This window comes from Terrapene carolina, unplaced genomic scaffold, assembly GCF_002925995.2.
Source record: "Terrapene carolina triunguis isolate 2854851 unplaced genomic scaffold, T_m_triunguis-2.0 Scaffold233, whole genome shotgun sequence".
In the NCBI taxonomy this organism is placed as follows: Eukaryota; Metazoa; Chordata; order Testudines; family Emydidae; genus Terrapene; species Terrapene triunguis.
The window spans coordinates 11,539,758-11,564,948 of NW_020664584.1; the positions used below are offsets into that span (position 1 = coordinate 11,539,758).

Consider the following 25,191-nt stretch of genomic DNA (forward strand, 5'->3'; position numbering starts at 1 on the left):
CTCTGGTTCGCTGCGTCCACTACCAATGAGTTTGGCGCCGGATGGGTAAAAAGGAATTCAGAGCCCTTTGAAGGGATGAAGTACTTCCTGTCCGCTTGTTTACAGGTAGGTAGGCTCGTGCCTGGATTCTGCCAGATGGATTTAGCGGGTTCTAAAAGGGCTACATTGATTGGCAATGCCACTCTAGAGGAAGAAGAGGGCTGCAGGATGTCTGTTAGCTCATGCTGTTGTTCAGTGACTTCCTCCAAGTTAATTTTTAAGTCACCAGCAGCTCTTTTAAAGAGGTCTTGGAATTTTGCATAGTCATCCGACGGTGTTGGAGGAAGGGGAAATAAGGCTTCCTCAGGCGTTACGTCGGGCTCTGCTGGAATAGGAGCAGGACTCAGTTGCTCCTGGGAGTGTGACGGTGCTGCCTGGTATCTTATGTCACCGGCAGATCCGTCACGTGGCGGTGCTAAACCGGCGTTGCGCCTGGTCGAAGTGCCGTAGCGCATGCGTTCTCGGGGGTACGATACCCATGGTGCCCAACATTGCCATGGTGGTGGGTAGGGCATAGGTGGTGCCATCCAAGGGTTCACTCCCCATGGGGCAGGATCCTGATAACAGGCTGAGGTGATTTGTTTGTAACCCCTGTTGATTGGGGTGTGGGAGTCTTGATATGGAGAAAAAACTGCCTGTGGATCAGTTTCCTCCTCACTGGAGGAAGGTTGTTCTGATCCTGAGTCATGCATTGGAGAAAAACAGGCAGTCATCAGGGGAGACTGCAGAATAGGTGACACCGATAGATCTGCTGTCTGAGTAAATTGAAGAGGTGAGGCTCCTGCATGAGGTGAAAACTGTGGAGGAGGAAGTTGCCCTGAGGGAACATTCCTCTGAGCAGGGGTTTTGCCTTTGATCCCCCTGTCAGTCTGTGCCACAGTTGCCGGTGCCGTGGTAGGTGCCGGGGGGGCAACATCAGCCCGCAGAGGGTCAGCCAGGGCGGGAAATGTCGGCACCGCGTCCGTCGCGGTGCCGAACGGTGCCATAAACGAGGCAGGCAACTGAAAGCCTGAGGCCTCGGCACCGGAGCCTCGCACCGCCGCCGCAACCTGAGGCGGCTTTCGTGCGGTGCCTGAGGAGCCCGGCTCTTCAAAAGTGCTGAGGCGAGGAAACACAGGCAGGGAAACTGTTGACCTGCCTGAGGCACTTTTGTGCCTCACCAACTTCCTTGTTGGAGAGGGCTGCCCCTTCTTTAAAGTTTTCTTCAGGTTTTTTGAAGCAGGGGGGCTGTGGCGGGCAGTAGAGCCGGCGTCGGCGCCTGGGTCTGAAACTGACCCGATAGACTTCTGCAAGAGGAGCAGTTTCAATTTGAGCTCCCTGTCCTTTCGTGCCCTGGAACTGAGTTTGGTACAGTGGGCACATTTTTGGGGAGTGTGTGTTTCCCCCAGGCATTTTATACAAAGAGAATGGCCATCAGAGAGCGGGATAGGATCCTTGCACGTAGAGCAGCGCTTAAAGCCTGTGGAGCCAGGCATGGTAGAAGCGGCTGCGGCTGAGAGAAAAAAAGAAGTAATAAACTAGACTAACAAGAACTGACAACAAACTAACTACTATAACAGGTAATTGTAAGAAAGTGAGGGATTTCCTAACGAGTCTGCTGAGCTCCGTCTCAGGCCGGGGACGGTAGAGAAGGAACTGAGGAGATTGGCCACGCATGTGTACTATTATCCTAGACTCACAGCGGGGGGCAGCCTCTGCGCATGCGTGGCCAGTACGAGTACCGCTCGGAGATTTTTCGTAGCAAAGGCGCAGGGACGCACCAACACCTGGAGTGGAGCACCCACAGGGACATCTCTCGAAGAAGAAGTGAGGTTTCAGAGGTTCTGATTTTGCTTAGTGTCAGCTCACTACCAGTTCCTATGGACCAATATGGAACTGAGCTTACACAAGAACTATACAGGACGGTGAAATCTGAGAACAAATAGTGCTGATGGGAGTAAGAACAGGTGGGAGATCTCCCTGTAGGGCTACCCGCACTCTCAGTCTTGCCCTCCAATTTCTTGGTGGATCTGGATGAAGATGGGGCCCCCTCCAGATAAGGAGCCTGCACTTTCACTCTTTGGCTCCAACAGAGGGGTGGGGGGCACCTCAAGAGCTAGGATCCGAAGCCGGTCTTATGAATTTAGTCATATAAGTACACTTCTCTGTTCTTTCTCTGTCCAGGCACTATACGACTTACAAATCAAGAATTTCCCAGATATATGCAATTCTCCTAGGCAATAAAGGCACTTAATGTGACCATCATGAATAGGCACTGCTTTATTGCATGCCAGACAGTACTTAAAGCCAGGAGACCTCATGAGGCCACTCTGTAACTTGGATACTTATCTACTAACATTACTTAAAACTAGAGAAAAGTGCCAATAGGCACATTATCTAAAGCAGGGATGGGGAACCTTTTTTCTATCAGGGGCCACTGACCCACAGAAAAAAAAAATCAGTCGCGGGCCACACATACACAGCCCCGCACACAGGGGGTGGGTGGGTGTGCGTGCTCGAGGCTTCCCCCACAGCGGAGTGAGCTGGTGCTCACAGCTCCAACCCCCACCGGGGGGGCGCGGAGGCTCGGTGCGTCCCCTAGACTCCGGGATGGGGCCAGAAATTAGGGGTTCAGGATGCAGGAAAGGGCTCTGGGCTGGGGCAAGGGGTTGGGGTGTGGGAGGGGATGAAAGCTTCGTCTGGGGGTGCGGGCTGTGGAGTGGGGCTGGGGATGAGGGGTTCGGGTGCAGGAGGGGGCTCCGGGCTGGGACCATGAGGTTTGGGGTGCAGGAGGGGGCTCAGGGCTGGGGCAGCAGTGCGGGAGGAGGTTTGGGGGAATTTGAGTTCGAGAGGGGGCCCAGGGCTGGGGTAGGGGTGCAGGGTCTGGGAAGGAGTAAGGGTGCGGGAGAGGGTTCCACTCTGGAACAGGGAGTTTGGGGTGCAGGTGGGGGTGCCGGAATCTGGGAGGGAGTTAGGGTGCAGAAGGGGGTTCTGACCTGGGGCAGGGGGGTTGGGGTGTGGGATTTGGCCAGGCAGTGCTTACCTCAGGCAGCTCCCGGGTGGTGGCACAGCGGGGCTAAGGCAGGCTCCCTGCTGCCAGAAGTGGCCTCCACGTCCAGCCCCTAGGCGGAGAGGCCAGTGGGCTCTGCTCGGTGCCCGTGCCCACAGGCACCGCCCCCGCAGCTCCCATTGACCACAGTTTCTGGCCAATAGGAGCTGCGGAGCCAGCGCTGGGGGTGGGGGCAGCGTGCAGAGCTTCCCTGATCACCTCTGCTCCTAGTGGCTGCAGGGACATGCCGGTCACTTCCAGAAACTGTGCACAGCCAACTGGACTTTTATTGGTCTGGCAACCCCAGCTTCTCCCCGCAGCAGGGCAAGCCAGCTTTCGCGGCTCCAGCCCTGCGGGCGGGCATCAAGTGTCGGGGCTTCCAGCCCGCAGTGTAGAGACTTGCCACAGGCCAGATGAAATGAAGCAGCGGGCCGGACCCAGCCCACGGGCTGTAGGTTCATCACCCCTGATCTAAAGCAAACATATAGCTAATAACTAACCATAAGACTAGCAAAAAGTTGCTCACAGTCACAGAGTCAGCAAGCTACTTCATTTCGAAGCTAAGAGGTTGTGAGTAGAACTAAGTGGCAGTTGGTGCACTCCACCTTTCTATGCCCTTGATGCAGAACAAGAGTACTCTTGGGGCACATGTGCATCATATACTGCTCGCCAAAAGACTCCAAACTCGAGTACATGAGGAAAATGTGTACCGCCATCAGCGGAATGTGCATGTGGACAATCATCCAAATAATCTAAAAAGAAATTGAGCTCCTTAAATCTTGTAGGGCATGTTAAAGTTCAGAGGGAATGGGATTACCGAGGTATTAGTAGAAGGCTCATTAATCTAGCATTCAAAGGCATAACAAGATCCAAGGGCTAGATGTTGAAACTACATAAATCCAGGTTAGAAATAAGGTGAAAATATTTTTTTAATAGTGAAGGTAAATTACCCAGTCGAACAACTTATCAAGGGATGTGATGGATTCGCCATACTTGAAATCTTTAAATCAGCATTGGAGGTCTTTTTGAAAAGATATCTTATAGTTAAACCACAATTTATTGGGATAGATTCAGGAATCACTGTGTGAAATTATATGGCCTCCACTACTTAAGGAAGTCCAATTTAATCCCTTCTAGACTTAAAAAAAAAAAAAAAAATCTATGAAATCTTGCTTTCAAGATTTTGGAGGGGACTACTTACAATATTGCTACACTTCAATACCCGACGTAAATTATCTAGGGAATCTGTTGCAATGATAACACACACAGCCTTTAGACCATCTAAAATTCAAATTCAAATTCAAAGACAATATTATAGAAAGAACAATGTTATAAAATACCCTAAGTTACAAAAGTTGAAGTACTAAAAATACTCACACAAGTTTTTTTCAACCCTGATGCGTTTTGATGGAACTTCCCCTCCTTTAGGTATTTTCCGCCTTCTTAATTCCAATGTTATTGGCTGCAATGTTTGAGAACTTTGCTCTACAAATTTACATAAAACCAGAGGAATAAGAGTTGACTAAATATACCATTAAAGTCAGTTAAAATCCTCAAATTTGTATATTTAAAAAAAAATACAAACTCACTTTTTCAGAGCTTTATAAAAAGACAATATTAGTATCTCTCTCTAATTCTGCAATTTTCTTTATTTCGTTTCCTCTTATTAGCTATTTTGGTAGATCATGACTGACTCTTTAATAAACATTCATTTTACCATATAATCCCATTTATAACATCACATATTGTCATGTTAGTGTCTACACATCAGCTCTGCAACTATGTCCTTAAAAATTATGTCTCTATTACTAAATTTTTAGACCTCTCTACCAATGTTATTTAAATACAACCAAATATGTTGCAGATTGTCATGACGGGAGGTTGTAGTGAATGAGCTAAAATAAGTGCTGTAAGAGCAACATTTATTTCCATTTACTTAGAACATAAAGATCCCCATGCCCCAAATCAGAAAAGAATGCAGTGCTGAGCTGCTCAGCATCTCCCATTCCCTACAAGATTTTTTAGAATACTGCCTAAATACAAATATTTTAAGTACTAACCTGTTGGGGGTGTTATAGGTGGTCTACCACGTTTTCTTTTAGTTTCCTTTATGTTTTCTGGTAGACTCTTCACATTGTCATTTTCAGATTTCTTCTCAATTTGTGTATCTACTGAATATTCCATATCATTTTCTGATATATTCTCTTTGTCTTCTTTCCCATTCTTAGGTATATTTTTTTCAGAGACCTTGCCTTTTTCTGAGATGACTATTATTTTTCCTTCTTTATCAGGTTGTTTAGATCTTTTTTCTGTCTTTAATACCTTTTCATCCTTGTCCTTCTTAGCATTCTCTGTTGCTTTCCTCTGTTCTTTAAACTTCTCCCGTTTTTCAGGAGATGAAGGGATTTCATTACCTTTTTCTTTAGGCCTAGCATTACCCACAATATTCTAAAATAAAGAAAACATGAAGTGAAAAATGCATGATTCTTTGCATTTTGAAATTTCTTTATATTTAACATAAGAATTTAAAAAAAAAATGTAAGCAAAGGAACAGGGGAGGGGTCCAGGTGTCATGTCAGTATAACCCATAAGTTAAAAATTTAAGATTATAGGCAGAGCGCTACAGTAAAACCTGCCAAGAGTGACCACTCTTGGGGGTTAGCAGAAGTGCTCGCTTGTAAGAGGTGGTCTCTCTTCAAAGGCTTACTGTAAAATGGGCACTTTTACAAGGCACAGAAAGGCTACTAGTGTTACCAATGTTTCATGTTTAATTTTCATTACCTATTACATGAACATTACATATAGTATACAATATAGTACTGTATTTAAAAATCTCTTGGTGGGTTTATTAATACAGTAGAACAGTATGTGTTAATCAAAAGAGGAAATTCAGTACACTAATAAAAGTGCATATTCTCTACACTGAAGCAAAAGAATTTTTACAATTACCTGTGTTATCACAAAGTCTTGGTTTCACTCTACAGTAGCTTGTATTTATTTGAAAATGTCATTTATTCTTGTCTGCCTCTGTGACAATACGAGCATGTTTACCGTTTCTTCTGCATCGTTGAATAGCTCTAAAAGTCGGTTATTGCCCTTTTGAATGGCAAATGCTTTCATGTTTTTAATCATATTCTTGGCTTCAGTCATAAAAATTATTCTTACCGGGGTTCAGAGGCACCATTGCTATCCCCTTCATCATCAGTTTTTGTGTCAATGTGAGAGTCATCACATGGCTTGAAATTTTCTAGTTTTGTAGCAGGCATTGACCTGTCAGTGACCTCATCAGTTGTTGCAAGGTTCTCATCAATCTGGTACATCTTCTCAATCAGCACTCCCAAAAAGACTTTGCAACATGTTAACTACCGAAAGAGGAAGCTCATGTTCATCTCCTAGATGAACATCTTCATTTGGTGAGTCTGCATTTAGCAAAGCATTTTTTGATGGTGCTTGGCTCAGTCTCACTCCATGCTCAATGATCCCAGTGTATTCACTGAAGAGTGAAACCCTTTTCAAATGCACTGGACCCGAGGAAGTTACGCCAGATTCCATTTGATGAAAGATAAATTGAATTTGCCTGTTCCGAAAGTTCAGTTTTAGGGTTTCAATAACCCCAGCATCAATAGGCTGTTACACAGAGGTGCTGTTTGGGGGAAAAAGAAGCAGAGTTTAATGTTTGAGTTTAACAGGGAGGTGGCATGGGGCATTTTCCGTAAACAGAATTTTGTGTCCTCGATAATAGCAATCTGCAGTCAAATCTCTGTAATCATTTTTCAAAAAGCTCGGAGTTCATCCATGCTTTTTTGTTGAATTCATATTCCACAGGCAACTCTGATATTCAACTTGCCAAAGCCTCGTGGGCATTGGGATTTACCAATCAGTACAGGCTTTTCTTTATCTCCATTCATGTTGGTGCATAATAAAGGGTGATTCTTTCTTTTGAATATTTCCCATTTACACATTGCTAGCCTTTGATATGGAGGGTTTTGCTAATGCTGCTGTCTTTAAAAAACAGTCCAGTTTCATCCATATTATAGATTTCAGAGGGTTCATAATCCTGTATGACTTCAGCTAACTTTTGCTTCTAATCTGAAGCCACCTCTTGATTAATGTCTCCACGCTCCCTGCATGCTATACCAAAGGCAAGGCTGTGACTCTTCTTAAATGATTCAAGCCAGTCATTGCTGGCTTTAAACTCCCTGTTTTCCAACTCCTCTGCGAATTTCATGTCTTGCGCTTTTAGCATTGACCCAGACACATTTACATGATGAGCGACAGTGGATTTAAACCACTGATAAGTGAAAAAATTGACTTCATTTCTAGTTTTAGCACATTTAATTTTCATTGAAGATTTTGCATTTGACACATCAGCAAGGATTTCTGCCTTCCATTGTAACAGGTTTTGGATCTGTGTTTTTCCAACGCCATACTGTTTGGCAATTTGACGGTAACTGGTACAAGCTTCTAGCTGCAATACCGCTTTAACATGTTGCTCCAGTGTAAGAAACACTTTGGATTTGCATTTTCTCTCTTCCATTACGACTTCTTTTAGCTTTAAACTGCGACATACAATAGTGTACACATTCACATCTTCCTTTAAAGTTCCTGTTTGTTCAAGTTCAATTTCCAGTTCCTGTTGAGTATGAGGCCATACATTGCAGAAACCGTAATGTACAAAAGAAAAAAAATCTTTTGCTGGAAACATCAAAACAGACTGAAGCGACCATCAGTTTCTCCTACAGCTTTGTTTTTATGGATGGGACTAAGAAAATGTTGTCACTCGTCGCAGCTGACAGGTCGTTGCTCTTCACAGTTAAATTATAAGGCAGCGGTTCTCAAACTTTAGCAACCCGAAGACCCCGTTTTGATTTAAAAATTTTCAGGGACCCCCAAGCCACCCCGCTCAGCCCCAGGCCCCACCCCACTCCTTCTCCCAAGGTCCCACCCGATCCCACCTCTTCCCACCCCCCGCTTATTCCATTCACGCGCTCTGTTGCTCGCTCTCCCCCACCCTCACTCACTTTCACCAGGCTGGGACAGAGGGTTGCGGTGCAGGAGCGGGTGCGGGCTCTGGGAGGGATTTTGGGTGCAGGATGAGGGCTATGGTCTGGGGCAGGGTGTTTGGGATACAGGCTCCGGCTGGGCTGCGCTTACCTCGGGCGACTCCCGAAAGCGACGCGGCACATCTTTCTGGAAGTGGCTCCTAGGCTCCACATGCTGTCCCCACCCACAGGCACCACCCCACAGCTCCCATTGGCCGCAGTTCCCAGCCAATAGGATCTATGGAGTTGGCGCTCATGGTGGGGGCAGCGCGTGGAGCCAGGGACACTGCCTTAGCCCCATTGTGCCACCGGACTTTTAGCACCTAATATCTCCCGGTTTAGCTTCAGTAGCCTCCAGGAGATAGAGGGAGGGAGAGGAGTTGAGGGAAGGAGAAGGAAGAATTGCTCAGCGGGGCCCACGGACCGCCTTGAGTACCCTCGGGGATCCCCAGGGATCCACGGACCCCATTTTGAGAAACTTTAAGTTAAATGTTATAGGGAGGAAAACGTTCCACGGTCTCTGCAAGTAGTCGCTCATGACAGGTGGCCCCTCGTCAGAAGTGGTCACTAAGGCAGATTTTACTGTATTCAGATACTCACTGAGCAACAGATTATCAGCACAATTCATTAACACACATATCAAAACTCAAATACTATTCAAATATTTTTTAAAGGATAATTCCAGACTTAAATCAAATCATCTGCCAAAATGCCAAACTGCAACCCCAGCTAGGCTACAGCATGTCTGAATACACTATTTGATCCAGTTCAAAAGCCACTGGCCTGAAACAGTGTTTTCACTTTGTATACTTTCTGATAGGAAGGTAATAAATTGCTAATATCCCTTTTAATATCTAAGATATGTAACTAAGCTCTACTTTGAAGACTTTAATGCTTCAGAAAAACACAGAAAACAAATGAAATTGTAAAAATCAAATATGGATGAAATGTCAAAACTATTTCAAATTGTACAATGAGGTTCTGTCTTCCAACCCTGAAACTATTGAGGTCATATAGCCACTAGGAAAAACTTTCCACAATAAATACAGGCTACCAAAGTAGGGACCAGACTTCAGGCTCATGATCTCATTGATCAATAAATTGGAGGATAAACATTCCAATCTTTGAGAAACTCTGTTAAAGGATGAAAGAAATCTGAACCCTCTCCCCCCCTTAAATGGGGATACAGTAAGCAGAAATAGCTATTACAGCAAATATACTTGCACTATTGGTAATCCCAAATCTATTAAGGATAAGAGAAAATCCAAGCAATTAAGTCTAAGATAAGAACTTGGAACCCCATCTTTGGACATTACATGATCTTTTTCAGTGATTCCAAAAGCAGACTGATGGCCAAAAAAAAAAAAAAAAAAAACACCACCACACACACACACCAAGTCCATCTGATCCAATCATATGTTATTTATGTAGCCTGCTAAAGCATTTTTCACTCTTTACAGATCTAGAACTGAAGGAATTACTTTGTTCTGAATGCCCACTGTCCACACTGCTTCATGACGTAAGAAAATCTGGAAACCTAGCTCCCCCCTTTCAGCAACAAATAGCCAATGTTCTGTGCTAGAATCTGTACAGCCTGTTCCCTAGTCAAAGGAACATACACAGAAGGGTCAAAAACACAGTCATAAACACAATTTTTTCAACCTTGCGGACAACGAGTCTGCAGTCTCACAAAACAGATGAATGTGACTTTCTTGCCACGAAATCCAGTAACCCTTGATAAACTGATTTAACCACATAGTTCATAGATTACTCCTGGTGGAGTTCTGTGCCTCTGCGCAATGCAGAATTTGCAGAGAATTAATGTTCTGCGCAGAATTTCATTTCCCCCCACGGAATAGGTGCTACAGAGTTGCTGGCCACTACCAGGGGCTGCTAGACCCAGCAGAGCCCAGCTCTCCAGCTCACAAATACAGGATATGGACAGAAGAAGGGAGAGCTGGAGCTGCAGTCCCCGGCACATCATGAAAGGAGGTGGCAGCGTGCAGGAAACTCCATAAAAGTCCAGAACTCACCACCAGGCTGTTTCTCTCTCTGGATTCCTGGGCTCTGGGAGTAGGGGATGCGGGTGTCTGGGCCAGGAGTTCAGGGGGACACCCCATAGCTGGGCTATGGGGGGGATAGAGGCTGCAGATGTCTCGGCTGGGGGGCACTCCGCAGCTGAGCTCTGCGAAGTAAGGGGTGCGAGTGTCTGAGACTGGAGGGGTTGATTTTTCCCTCAAGATGTGCCCACCTGGCACGTGTGACACACCCAGATCAAGACACCAAACAAAAGCATAACAGAGAACTGGGTTGTTGTAGGGGTTTATTTAACTCTCCACTCCTGGGGGAAATCTTTTTTGTCGGTACTTTTACAGACATACTTGCTGACAGGTATTTTGAAATAAATTACCAAAATTATTGAAACTGGTATGATTATATTGTGTTATTTTGACAAATAAAATGTGCAGAATTTTAAAGTATTGTGCACAGAATTTTTAATTTTTTGGCACAGAATTCCCCCAGAAGTAACAGAAGGATCAATTTGATCAGTCTAATCTGTATAACACTGACCAGAAAACTTGCCCAAAATAATTCCTAGAACAGATCTTTTAGAAAAACATCCAATCTTCATTTAAAAATTGCGACTTATGAAGAACCCGCCACAATGCTTGGCAAACTGTTCCAATGGTTAATTACTCTTACCATTAAAAAATTATCCTTATTTCCAGTCTGAATTTGTCTAGCCTCAACTTCCAACCACTGGATCATGTTATATCTTTCTCTGCTAGACTGAAGAACCCATTATTAAATATTTATTCCTATGTGGGTACTTATAGACTGTAATCCAGTCATCCCAACCTTCTCTAAATTAAATAGATTGAGCTCTTAGAGTCTATAGAAGGCATGTTTTCTAATCCTTTAATCATTCTCTTGACTCTTCTCTGAACCCTCTCCAATTTATGAACACCCTCTTGAACTGTGGGCATCAGAACTGGACACAGTATTGCAGGGCCAAACAAAGGTATAACCTCTCTCTGCCTGCTCAATATCCCCCTACTTATGAATCCCAGGATCACATTAGTTTTTTGGCCACAGCATCATACTGGGAGTGCATGTTCATCTGATTATCCATCTTAACCCTCTAACAGCGCCTATGGGAGGCCTACTATGGGTCACACACATTTACTCCTGGGGAAATTCTGTGCCAGTGCATAATGCAGAATTTTTCAGAAATTCATGTTGTGCATGCAGAACTTCCTTCCCTGACCCCCCAAAATGGGCTGCATAGTTGTTGGCCGCCACTAGGGGCTGCTGGACTTGGCAGAGCCTAGCTCACAAATAGAAGACGGGGGGGGGGGGGAAGGAGGAGGAGGAGAGAGACACGGACTGGAGGATTCCCAGCAGCTGCAGTTCCCAGCACGCTCTGAAGGAAGGAAACTCCTTGCAAGCCCAGGATCCAGCATCAGGCTGTGTTTCTCCCTCTGGATCCCTGGGCTCTGGGGGGTAGAGGGTGAGAGTGTCTTGGCTTTGGCAGAACAGGACTTAAATGACTTAGGAAGCTAATTCCCCTTTTACTGGGACTTGAGCTCCTAAGTCATTCAGGTTCTTCTGAAAATTTTACCCTTTGTCCCTAATTATGATAAACTACAACATACCAGAAAATTTGTCCAGCACAGCATCTCCCTTACAACTACAAAAGAATGATATTATCCAGCATCAGTAGCCACCCCCATGGTTACTGATAAGGAAAAATCTCCAGCACCAGTGCACGACACACACACGCACGCCTTCAGAGGAATGGACATATGCAATCAAAGAAAAACTTAATTTTTATTATGCAGAATGTTTCATAAAAAGATCATTCAGTGATATAAGAAAAACACTTTAAATAAAATAAATCCACTTGTCATTGCAATGAAGATTCTTTCAGGATCTCCTTCTGTATTGACAACAGAAGAGATTAGCCAACAGACTCTCGCCTGACAATTCCTGTTGGCAGGGCATCTCAATGAAGAGCCTTCAAATCTAGAATTCACTTCCTCCACAAGTCTGACAGATGCCCAGCCTACTGGCTTTCAAGAATTGGTGCACAGCTTTTGCCTAAGGACATGACTGTGGGTTATGTTTACAACCTAGATCTGGAGTCTGACATTTTATTTGACAGTGATCAGCTAGTCTCTTATCATTTTAAGAAGTGCGTGTACACGTGCTCAGGAACAACTGTGTGACGGGTATACGTTTAAAAAACAAATAAGTTATCACAGGATATTATTAGGGCAGAGCTGATTAAAGTATTGACAATACATGACAGATATGATACAAACTTAAATCACATTCCTGTAGTGATAAATTACAAATATTTATTTAAAATCATTTACTGGCTAAGATTCTAGATTAAAAACAAAAATTAGTTAAGTGTTCACTTGATGGATTTTTCACTGACGCAAACATGAACAAATCAACTGAATTCAGATTTAAGAAACAGCTAGTCTTTTAGAATTAAATTGGAAAACATACAACATTCCTCACCTGATCTTTGGAAAAAGCTTTGATGTGAATATTTTTGACAGTCTGAACTACTCCATCGTAAAATTTCACAGTGTAAGTACCTAAAAATTGAGAACACATCCCAATTAACAGTGTAATTTAACTTGCATTTTGATAATTATTCAAAGAATAAACACTGAACACTCCAGTTCTAGAGATGCACATCTGGTTCTAAATAAAAGTTCACTTTTTTAGGGTTACGAAAATTTATATCCTTAAACTTTAAGCCTCTTCTTTCACGAAATATGTATGAAGGGAGAATACAGTTTATTTCTTCTAGTTTCATCTATATTAACGTAAGAACAAGTTTACTAATAAAAATCATGAGTAAAAAAATGTATTGTCAATACACATGAAAGCATGCACACTGGGATTGATGAAATTATTTCTTAGACTCCATGCTTTCAACTGAAAAAATAAAACAAAAGAATTAATTTTGAGACTAACAGATCCAAAAGGGATCAAAGTCAAATGAAGGAATATGAGCAATTCCTTCCTGTTTACAGTACTCACACTGGTAGTGCCATTGAAGGAAGGGAGTGCAGGAAGTAGGAAATGGCCCTGTGTGTTTAACCCAGGGGTTCTCAAACTGGGGGTCGGGACCCCTCACAGGGGGTCGCGAGGTTATTATGTAGGGGGTCGCGAGTGGTCAGCTTCCACCCCAAACCCTGCTTTGCCTTGAGCATTTATAATCGTGTTAAATATACAAAAAAATGTTTTTAATTAATAAGGGAGGGTCGCACTCAGAGGCTTGCTATGTGAAAGAGGTCACCAGTACAAAAGTTTAAGACTCACTGGTTTAACCTGTAGGATCTGCTTTCTGCAACTGAGATGCTCTTAGTACTATTTTACATCTCTCCTAAATTATGAAAATATTCCTATAGATTTAAAAAAAAAAAAAAAAAAACCTTACCCCCAAATAGCTATTTACCCATGACAAGCTTTAAAGTTTCTATATTAAATCAATTGCTGACTGTTAAACATGAAAAAAATGTTTAATATCTGAAAATTATAATAAGCTGCTGAACAGTTCCACATGAGACTCTAATCCACTAACAATGAGTACCCAAGTCTAATGACCAAGTTGCAAACAAATGTATAAATGCCTTAAATCCTGCTTGGCAAGAGAAGAGCCTAGTAATTATGATGCTGAATACATCTAAACTCTGCTCCTGCATAGCAGTGTATCAAACTGAAGTGTTTCACATTTCTACCCTTTTCTCTCATATTTTAGTGATCTATATTAAGAATCATTAGGCTGAAAATTATTCTGTAAGTCTCTATAATCTCTTAGTGATGTCCACAGCAAATAATCTTTGAGAGAGCTGTATTAAATTGTGGAATAATCTCCAAAAGAAAGTATCAAAGGGATAGCCGTGTTAGTCTGGATCTGTAAAAGTAGCAGTGTCCTGTGACACCTTATAGACTAACAGACGTATAGGAGCATGAGCTTTCGTGGGTGAATACCATGCATCCGAAGAAGTGGGTATTCACCCACGAAAGCTCATGTTCCTATACGTCTGTTAGTCTATAAGGTGCCACAGGACTCTTTGCTGCTCCAAAAGGAAGTGACGCACGCTTCATTGTTTTGACACTTTAAAAATTGTACTGGACCATACTCTATTATCTGATCCAGCCTACAACTCCCAAACAGTGTTCCCTACAGTATATTTTCCAGGAAGCACACTGTAGGTAACAAATTTGAATTCCAACTTCTATGATGAGGAAAATAACGCGTTCTGCTGAAAGTAAAGCGTACCTGATTTAAATGTAGAATCATTTAAATTTCAACAAAAAATATACTTATGTATTTAATAGTGGGCCTGACACACTCATTAAGAATACAGAGGTAGTTTTGGTGGAAGAATGCTTTGTGCACCTCTGAAAAAGAAAATAAACCTCAGACTACTGCATTTCAAGGAAGATGAATACAGCAATCGTCCCAGATATTTAGAAAAGATCGTTGTATTTTATTTATTTATCCTGTGTCTTCCAAGTATAGAAAATATACATTAAGGGTGAAAGCATGTATGTGAATCTTAGAGAAAGAATTTGTCTTCCATCAAATTGTATCCTCTCCTTTACAATGACAAAAAAAGACTACGTTGTGCCTGTTCTCTGCTGCCAACACTTCTTTAGCAATTATATGAAGTGGCTAAAAAAATTTGTAATTAATTGATTCTCCTCCCAAGTTAGGTCATTTGGTAGCTTGTGCTAGCCACTGGAAAAAATGCACAACATACCCACTGGTTACATACCAATAACATTTAATGAGAAATTACAAAATTGAAAAACTAACTTTTTCGTAAAATTAACTTATTGTAGTATAATGACTTTTCTTGCAGAGATGTGCTATGTTCTCTGGAAGCATGAAGAAATTCTGAACACAATTAAATTTATCCAGTTATTAACTACAACAAAACGAATAGGTGACTTACCATCCTTGTTAACAGAAGTGACTTTGGCTGGATAAAAACGACAATCAGACCAGCAAGCCAATACCTGATCATTTATACGAAATCCCTACAAAGAGAAAAAAAAAAACCTCTTTAACAATTTACATTTCCTGAATTAGAGAAACTAAATTAGGAAGATTTAAAATATACTGCTTCATTAAAACACTAGAACTGTTTCCTTGTTAAAAGTAAAAAAGCAAAAATGAAAAAACACCCCATATCCTTCAACAGGCAGCCACTGCAGCAGCACTTGCGCATAAGAAAGAATTTATATTCGGCTAGACATGCAAAAAAGAAAAGTTCACAGCATTCTATTGATACGGTAAGCTCCTTCAGGCAGGACTGTTCCTTCTTCTGGCTGTATCACACCAATGACATTGTTAGCACTCAGCTATAACAATCACAAACTATATCTGGCCACGTACATGCTGTATTCAGGGACCTTAATGGGTTTAGATGCATAAAAGACTTGGTACGTAACTAGTTGAATAATGGGAAATCATTGAATACACTGTTTTCAACTTACACCACATCCGTCTTCCTCATGTAACCCCTCTTTCCTTAACTGTATTTTCTCTAAGGGACGCAGATAAGGACTGTCCCAACAAAACCATTCATCATATCGGTGGTTCCAGCGTTTGAAATGGATAAGCACTTTTCCTTCTTCATAGTCAATTTCTTCTATATGAGCTGGATACCTAGACAAATAAAGAGTTCACTAAAATAACTCTGGTTAAGAATAAAATGAGATGCCTCAAAAATCAGTAGGATGATTACAATATAAGGCCATACATATATCTAGTTGTTCTGCTGACACTAGCAAAAGTGGGAAAAAAATGATGCTTAAGCCGTCTGTAGTGGTACCGAGACCTGAAGATATGGGAACAGCCTTTTCCCATAGTTTTTCTATTTTCATGTAATTTGTTTTATGTATAGCTTCTACAAACAGTAAAATGAAACCTCTCTTCTATCCAAATAAACGTCTATGTTTTATCTCACTGTCTTTCCAACAAAGGTAGCAAGACAAGCACAATTTTGGGATGCCTCTTCAATCAATAGGACTAGTACTCAGACAGCATACTGGACTAAACTGGATCATGCATCTGATCTAGCATGGCAATATCTATATTTGTAAGTATACAAGTCTGTTAACTGTATTAAAATACATATCTGATTGTGCCTAGCTTACCAAGTGATCCAGCTCACTCAGTATCTATGACCTGTCATCATCATTTACCAATCCACAAATTTGTGTCATCTGCTGGTTAACTAGGCAATAATTTCATATTTCCTTTCAGGTTACTGCTCAATACTGAATAGCACTGAGATAGAGCTAATCCCTCTGGTACATTCAACTAGATGCACCTTACTCAAACCCTCTATAAACAAGCTTTGATATTTATCAATTAGAATTTAATTAATTTAATAGGGATATTGATTTTGTACATTTTTTAAAAAAACAGGATATAATTATAGAATCAGAACTGGAAGGGACCTCAAGAGGTCATCTAGTCCAGTCCCCTGCACTCAAGGCAGGAATAAATTATCTAGACCATCCCGGTCAGGTGTTTGTCCAACCTGCTCTTAAAAATCCTCAGTAATGGAGATTCCACAACCTCCCTAGGCAATTCATGTAATAAATAATGAAGTAATAAATCAATTATCTAACAGAAAAATATATTACACAAGTTACCCTTACCATTCAAACTTGTAATCTTGCCAACCAATCTGATATTGTACTTTGACAAGAACCTATTTTCAATCACAATAAATTTTTATGGATAAAGTTTGAAACCAGCAGTTCCACTCCTTTGCCCAGCATTGGTGTCATGATAACCAGCCTATCATTATCCAAATCATTTCATTATAAATTGCTTTATGTTCTCCTTAACGTTTATGCATTGTTTAAACCCAACTTGGCTCAACCTGCACGTCTCTCATGCCTCTAATTTCCCACAATGACAGCCTCATAAATGGTCAAGTATCATTCTGGGTTCAGTATACACCTCCTCATCAATTGACAGATCTATTTCATAAGATAGAAGAAATACTGGACTGCAAGTGGGACCACCCAACAATTAGTAGTGACTGAACCTATCAAGGACTTATCAGAAACACATTAACTTTAGGCAGACCTGTCACTGCAGCTACCACCATTTAACAGCCTGACATGTGCAGACAGGAACCTCATGGATATATAGACACTACTCCTGTTTTTCCCAAGGGTAAATTACATAAATTTCTCAAACTGGTCCCCCCTGGTTGCCACAATATCCTTTCTATCCATTAACTATATTTGACCACGTGCCAGTGCCAAGAGAACACATCCAAAATCTCAACATTGAGGCTATGTACCAACATCTTTAAAGGCTAAACTTCACTAACATAGTTAAAAAGATACTCAAGTTTTAAATCTCTGCAAGACCAAATTACAGTTTCTGAAGCATTCAAAGCTGTTACCCAAGGTTTTCAGAACCCCCAACAGGGGCAACTTAACTATTTCACTCCAGCAGCTCTAAGGTATAAATCAACAGGAACGCAGCAATTCTGTCTGATCAAGGAGTAATGCAAGTAAACATGCTCTTGTCTAAACCTGCAGTTCATTAGATTTAAGTAGGGCTGTCAAGCGATTAAAAAAATTAATCGCAATTAATCGCGTAATTAATCGCATTGTTAAACAATAATAGAATACCATTTATTTAAATATTTGTGGATATTTTCTACATTTTCAAATATATTGATTTCAATTACAACACCACAAAATGTACAGTGCTCACTTTATATTTATTTTTATTACAAGTATTTGCACTGTAAAAACCAAAAGAAATAGTATTTTTCAATTCACCTAAGTACTGTAGTGCAACCTCTTTATCATGAAAGTTGAACTTACAAATGTAGAATTATATACAAAAAACCTGCATTCAAAAACAAAACAATGTAAAATTCTAAGCACCTGCAAGTCCACTCAGTCCTCCTCCTTGTTGAGCCAAATCGCTCAGAAAAACAACTTTGTTTACATTTGAGGGAGATAATAATGTCCGCTTCTTGTTTACAATGTCACCTGAAAGTGAGAACAAGCGTTCTCATGGCACTGACTGGCATTGCAAGATATTACGTGCCAGATGCACTAAAGATTCATATGTCTCTTCATGCTTCAACCACCATTCCATAGGACATGCCTCCATTCTGATGACGGGTTCTGCTCGATAACAATCCAAAGCAGTGCGGACCAACGCACATTCATTTTCATTATTTGAGTCAGATGCCACCAGCAGAAGGTTAATTTTATTGTTTGGTGGTTCGGGTTCTGTAGTTTCCGCATCGGAGTGTTGCTCTTTTAAGACTTCTGAAAGCATGCTCCACTCCTCATCCCTCTCAGATTTGGGAAAATTCGTAAACCTTGGGTCGAGTGCTGTAGCTATCTTTAGAAATCTCACATAGGTACCTTGTTTGCATTTTGTCAAATCTGCAGTAAAAGTGTTCTTAAAATGAACAATATGTGCTTGGTCATCATCCAAGACTGCTATAACATGAAATATATGGCAGAATGCAGGTAAAAAAAGATCAGGGGACATTGAACTCCTTGGGGGAGAATTGTGTCACAAATTTAATTAACACATTTTTTTTTTTAAAAATGAGCATCATCAGCATGGAAGCATGTCCTCTGGAATGGTGGCCATAGCATGAAGGGGCACATGAACGTTTAGCATATCTGGTAGGTAAATACCTTGCAAGCCAGCTACAAAAGTGCGACACAAATGCCTGTTCTCTCTTTCTGGTGACATTGTAAATAAGAAAAGGGAAGCATTATCTCCTGTAAATGTAAACAAATTTGTTTGTCTTAGCGATTGGCTGAACAAGAAGTAGGACTGACTGGACTTGTAGGCTCTGAAGTTTTACATTGTTTTGTTTTTGAGTGCAGTTATGCAACAACAAAAGTCTATATTTGTAAGTTGCACTTTCATGACAAAGGGATTGCACTACAGTACTTGTATTTTTCAATTCACCACATACTATCTCTTTTGTTTATCAAAAAGCAGGGCAGAAGAGAGGCCAAACGAGAGAACAGTATACTGAAAGTGGCGTTCTCCTACCACAAAACAAAAGAAATTTCCAGTGGCTTAGCAGAATGGCCACATGAAAGTACGTGTCCTGAAGGTCCAGAGCAGCGAATCAGTCGTTCTGAGACAGCACGAGGAGGATAGCCAATACAGAATCTCATGTACTTTGATTAAGTTGTTGAGGCCACGAAGGTCGAGAACAGGTCTCATTGCGCCCTTGGATTATGGTATCAGGAAGTACCGGGAATAAAAAACATGGCCCAAGTGTTCTGGCGGAACTTCCTCCACTGCTCCCAACTTCAAAGCGCTAACCTGCTCAACAAGCAGTGTCTTGTGAGAGATCCCAGAAGAGGGACGGGGAAAGGAGGAGGAAAGGGGGCATGAAGAGGAACTAGATAGCGTAGCCTGATCTTACAGTGTCTAGGGCCCAGCTGTTGGAGGTAACTGAGTCCCAAGCTTTGTAAAAGTGGGCCAAAGGGATGGGAGGATTGAGGAATGACTGGACCACTGCTTTGGACAAAGGAGTAAAAAAATGGGCACATGGCCTGTGCCGAGGGAGAGACTGAGGGCTGCCCAAAGCATGCACCCGACTGCTTCCTCTTTTTAGGATCTATCCCTTTTTATACGGTACTCCATTTTTTCGGGGACAATGTTACGCAAAGGCAGGCTGTGGGTGATGTTGCTGCTGCGCCCCATAGTGGCATCTTTGCACGGATGGCATGTACACATCCAAGGACCTCAAGGCAGCCCTGGAATCCCTGAAGGAATGCAAGGTGTCACCCATCTTGTCCGAGAACAAGACTCAGCCATCAAAGGACAAGTCCTTTATGGCTTACTGGACGTCTAGGGCAACCCCAAAGTTTTGCAACCAGGAAGCCCTCCTCATGGCTACTGCCAAGGCCATGAACCTGGCCGCAGTGTCCACAACCTCAAAGATAGACTGCAGGGACTTTCTAGGACAAACAGCCCTCTGCAACCAACATCTCAAACTCCTCACATGACAGCTCGGACAACTGCTCTTCAAATTTAGCCATGACTGACCAATTTAGGCAGTCATACTTGACCTGTAAAGTCTCTTCATTAGTAGGGCCCTCCCAAATTCATGGCCATGAAAAATGCATCACAGACCGTGAAATTTAGTCTCCCCCCGTGAAATCTGGTGTTGCATGCTTTTACCCTATACTATACAGATTTCACAGGGGAGACCAGCATTTCTCAAATTGGGGGTCCTGACTCAAAAGGGAGTTGCAAGGGGTCACAAGGTTATTTTAGGGCAGTCGTAGTATTGCCACGCTTACTTCTGCTATGCCTTCAGAGCTGGGCGGCCAGAGAGCAGCAACTGTTGGCCAGGCGCCCAGCTCTGAAGGCAGTGCCCCGCCAGCAGCAGCACAGAAGTAAGGGTGGCAATACCATACCATACCATGTCATCATTCTGTGCTTCTGCTTTCAGAGCTGGGAGGCCAGAGAGTGGCAGCTGCTGACTAAGGGCTCAGCTTTGCAGGCAGCAGTACAGAAGAGTGGCAATCCCATACCAAGCCATCGTTACTTCTGTGCTGCTGCTGGCAGTGACTCTGCCTTCAGAGCTGGGCTCCCAGCTAGCAGCCACCGCTCTCCATCTACCCGGCTCTCAGGCAGCAGCGCAGAAATAAGGGTAGCAGTACCGCAACCCCTCCCACCCCCAAATTCCTTTTTGGGTCAGGACCCCTAAAATTGCAACACAATGAAATTTCAGATTTAAATAGCTAAAATCATTAAATTTAGGATTTTAAAAATCCTATGCCATGAAATTAACCAAAATGGACCGTGAATTTGGTAGGGCCTCTATTCATTAGCAATCCTCATCTGCAGGGACAATGAGGTATAGACCTTCCTGCCCAGAACATCCAACCGGTTGGAGTGTCTATCCTTGGCAGTAGACATGAACCTACTCTGCCAGGCCCTGTCATTTACCATCATTACTACCAGGGAGTTCTGGGCTGGATGGGAACAGAACCCCTGACATCCCTGCATAGGACCAAAGCAGCACTTCAAGTATTTCACTACCACAGCCTGTGTACTCCCTCCATAGGGCTCTCATCGGCTCGAGGAGTGCATCATTGATCAGGAGGCCCACTCTCCAGGGGACGGCAGGCTGTAAAATGTCCACCAGTTTGTGTGTGTTCTCTTGGAGGAACTCTGCCTGGATGCCCAGGGATGCGTCTACTGATACGCCTTAAAAATCCTCCAGGATAGAAGGAGAGGATGAACTCAGCAACGCAGCACTGTTCGGCAACAAGGACAAAGATCTTGGTTGACCCAAAACCCGCTCTCGTTCCCAGGAAGACATACCCGGGAGGAGGACAATAGCAGTTCTGTGGGGAGGAAGACCACCGATGGCCTGGTCTAAGTCTGATTCAGATCCACCACTGTCAACCTGGAGGATGACTTCAGCTTTAAGTGGGATCTCTGTGAATGAGGAGCATCTCACTGAGTCCAAGGCCACTAATAGGAGTAGGGCAGTGGTTCTCAACCTGCGGCCCAATCAGCACACAGCTGCGGCCCATGTGACATCCTCAGTGCCATACAGGTAGTATTGGATGCGGCCCACAATGGTAAATTGGTTGAGAACCACTGGAATAGGACATTGGTGACCAATAGGGACCAGGCCAGGGACCTCCGTCCCGGCCACAGGGCATCTGCCAACCCTGAAAGCCATACTGGTTCACTGGTGGCCCCGGATTTCATTAAGTAATGCAGAGCGGAACGATGACAACTCCAATTTTGAATCAGAGCCACACGATCTTGGCAACATAAGCAGAGTGATGCCTGAAAGAGCCAGTAGGCAGTCCAATTCATCTGTTGCCCAGAAAGAGGCGGGAATTAGTGCTCTCAATGAAGATAGTATGAGCATGCCGGGGCCACAGGCAGTGGGCGGTCCTGGAACAAACATCAGTACTGGAGCACCTGAAGGTGGCAATGTTGTAGAGTGGGGGGAGGGGGAAGGTGGGAGCCGCCTTGAAGTGTGGAATGCAGCAGGCCAACGAGAGTCCCAGGCCAAGGTTCCCTGCACTGATTCCAGTACTGACTCCATCCCCAACACAGAAGGGAAGCATCCAGATGCAGCGCCGACAGACACAAAGGCTTAGCGGCTTCCTCCATTGGAGGGGTCATAGGCGGCACAGCCCTGGGAAAGTCCTGGACCAACGGTGAGGTCGGGACCAAAAGGCAGAGGTCTGCAGCTGCCTGGCATGCTAACAACATGGACACAGTTGGTACCGGTAATTCCCTTGTCAGTACCACACTCAACAGACACCCGGAGGCCAGAACTAGAGTCAACGGTATGAGGTTTCTGCCCTTCCCTCTTGGTAACGAGGAAGATCAGAGGTACCTGGTGTGTGGGATGGCACAGAACTGGGCCTGTGCCGGTCTGCACTTTTCCTCCAGTCACCTGGAGCGTCCCAGTCTTAAGAGACCTCCTCTTTGGCACTGACAAGAAATGGCTCCTCTGTCTCTTCAGTGAGGCACCTGTCCCAGAACAAGAGGTGGGAGCGCTCTCCGAGCCCAAGGGCGATCTTCAGCCCAAGGAGGGCCTCTGTACCAGATAAGGCCGCATAACTTGTTCGAACAGGTGCTGCTTGAGGTGAAGGTCCAGCACCACCCGATTCCACTTTTTAAACAATTTAAAAATTAAACAGTATTCCTTAAGGTGGGCCTTGCTGAGACAAAGCAAGCACCCTATGTGGGAGACACTGTTGGGGATCGTCCCTCCACAAAAAGGGAGGGACACTGGTAAGGGCAGCACCAGGGAACACTAAGTAACTGACTATATACACAACAACAATAAACTAGGCTACCACTAAATGAGAGTTTGTGAGACTACAACCACACAGAACTCAGACTCTCATCGCCATGGGCGATAAGGAACTGGGGGGGAGGGGAGGGTCAGGGCTGTCACCCACTCATATAGCCAGGGGAGGAGCCACAGCCATGAGGTGCAAGTGCTGACCCTCTACGGGTACTGCTAGGGAAAAGGTTCCAGCACGCACATACACCTAAGTGGAATTCACATCTGCATCTACTCAAAGAAGAACCAGAAGATATCTTCAAAATTATTGGAAACCTTTTTACAAACCGTTATACACAGCAGAAAGAGATGAAGGTCACAATGCTACGTAACACTTTGGGACATTCACTTTCTACAATTTTCTCAAATAGAGAGAGATGTTAGATTAGGAAGTGTGATCAGTTAGGTGCGTGTGCGCTCTCTCCATCTGCTGTCCCAGCCTAGCGCAGATAGTTGGTTCAGCAGACCTCGACAGTACTACCCAGAAAGACCACAGACTCAAGTTTGGCAACAAAGGCGCTCGGCCAGATGCCCTGTGGCAAGGAGCAGCTCAGTCCGCAGGAGTCTCTGCTGTCCCATCAGCCACACAAAAGGTTACAGCAAGGTACCCCAACATTTATAGACTGAAACAAACAACTTACCTATCACTTTATGTGTTTCATGACATTTGATTGTTACTCCCCTTGTATCATGCTCCAGGTGTCTCAGGCAAAACATCCTCTTATTTGGTGTTCAGTCAGGATATTCTTGGGCTATTTTTTGGAGTGTGTTCTCACATATACCCAGTATCTGTTACTTCTTAGGAGTGCCTATGTTTTAGCAACACTAGTAATACTTTTGCCAATGCCATATATTGGACAGTGAACTTGCGAACATTTACTTTAATACATGGCCTAACTTTGGTTCATAGCCTCTAGTTCAGACCTCAGCTCATGTGCTAGGCCCAGTGCTCCAGGATCTCTCCCCTATAGGAAGCATCCATGAAATATTTACTGAAACCCAATCTAAAAAACTGCCAACAGCTAGATCTCAGAGCCTGCATAGCTCCCTCTCAAATCTATAAGATATCTCAATCGCTATGACCTATTTGGCATAAGACCACAACAGACATTGATAAAAGGTTTGTACTCTAGAGATACACAATTACACCTACCCCCCCAAGAAGAATGAAGATGTTCTATCTTGCTCAGCCTGAAGACAGACTTCAAAGTCAACAAAAACGTTATCATATTTTACTAGGGTTACCATCCGTCCGTATTTCCCCGGACATGTCCGGCTTTTGTGTCTCTAAATAGCCGTCCGGGAGGAATTGGTAACAAGGTTAAAATGTCCGGGGGTTTTTTCTCCCTCGCCTCCCTCCCTCCCTTCCATGCAGAGTGCAGCTGCTGATTGGGTGGCTTGGCCGATTGACCCACTCCCATTGGCCTCCAGCAGCCAGAGCCCACCCCTGCTCCCCCCTCCCTCTGTCTGCAGCCCTGTGTAACACACAAACCGACCCACCGGGCACAGTATTTTGCAAACACGTGGAGCCAGAATGGTAAGGGGAGTCCGGGGGGGGGGGGGAAAAGGGGGGGGGGGGAAGTCAGGGAGCGGGGGAGTGTTGGATGGGTCCCCGGCCTCCACCTGCCACCCCCACTCCTCGCGTCCCCCCCTGTGTGCCCCGCCCTGCCTGCCTCTCCCTTGTCTGCTGTCCCCGGGTCCTAGTGTCCCCCATCTACTAATGGGAAGACAGGCTGCCCTTACCCTGCCCTTCCACCCTAGCCCTGAGCCTCTCCAACATCCCAAACCCCTCAGCCCCAGCCCTCATCCCCCCACACCCTAATCCTCTGCTCCATCCCTGAGCCCCCTCCTGCATCATGAACCCCTCATCCTCAGACCCACAGGCCTCACCCCTGCATCCCCTCCTATCCCCAAACTCCCTCCCAAACCCCCTCCCCCCTTCCCACACACCCCCTCCTGCCCTCAAACTCCCTCCCAAAGCCTGCACCCCCTCCCTTTGCACCGCCTCCCACCCCCAAACTCCATCCCAGAGCCTGCACCCCTTACCCCCTCCTGCATACCCACCCCCTGCCCCAGCCCGGAGCCTGCACCCAGCACCCAAACTCTATCCCAGAACCTGCACCCTGCACCCCTCCTGCACCCTAATCCCCAGCCCAGGACCCACACCCCAGACCTCCTCCCCCCACCCAATCCC

The 25,191-nt window shown here is 44.1% G+C and overlaps 1 protein-coding gene across 4 annotated transcripts in view; it reads right to left on the bottom strand.

The window, feature by feature from the left end:
- Positions 1-25,191, bottom strand: part of PHF20 (PHD finger protein 20) — a 153,219-nt gene that overhangs the window by 97,930 nt on the left and 30,098 nt on the right. For all 4 annotated transcript variants that reach the window (XM_026656850.1, XM_026656848.1, XM_026656849.1 and 1 more), the window contains exons 3-7: positions 15,640-15,811; positions 15,096-15,180; positions 12,640-12,719; positions 5,128-5,515; positions 4,445-4,552 (exon numbers count right to left, since the gene is read on the bottom strand). In XM_026656850.1, the coding sequence (XP_026512635.1) occupies positions 4,445-4,552; positions 5,128-5,515; positions 12,640-12,719; positions 15,096-15,180; positions 15,640-15,811 (833 nt within the window). The remainder of the gene's footprint in view (positions 1-4,444; positions 4,553-5,127; positions 5,516-12,639; positions 12,720-15,095; positions 15,181-15,639; positions 15,812-25,191) is intronic.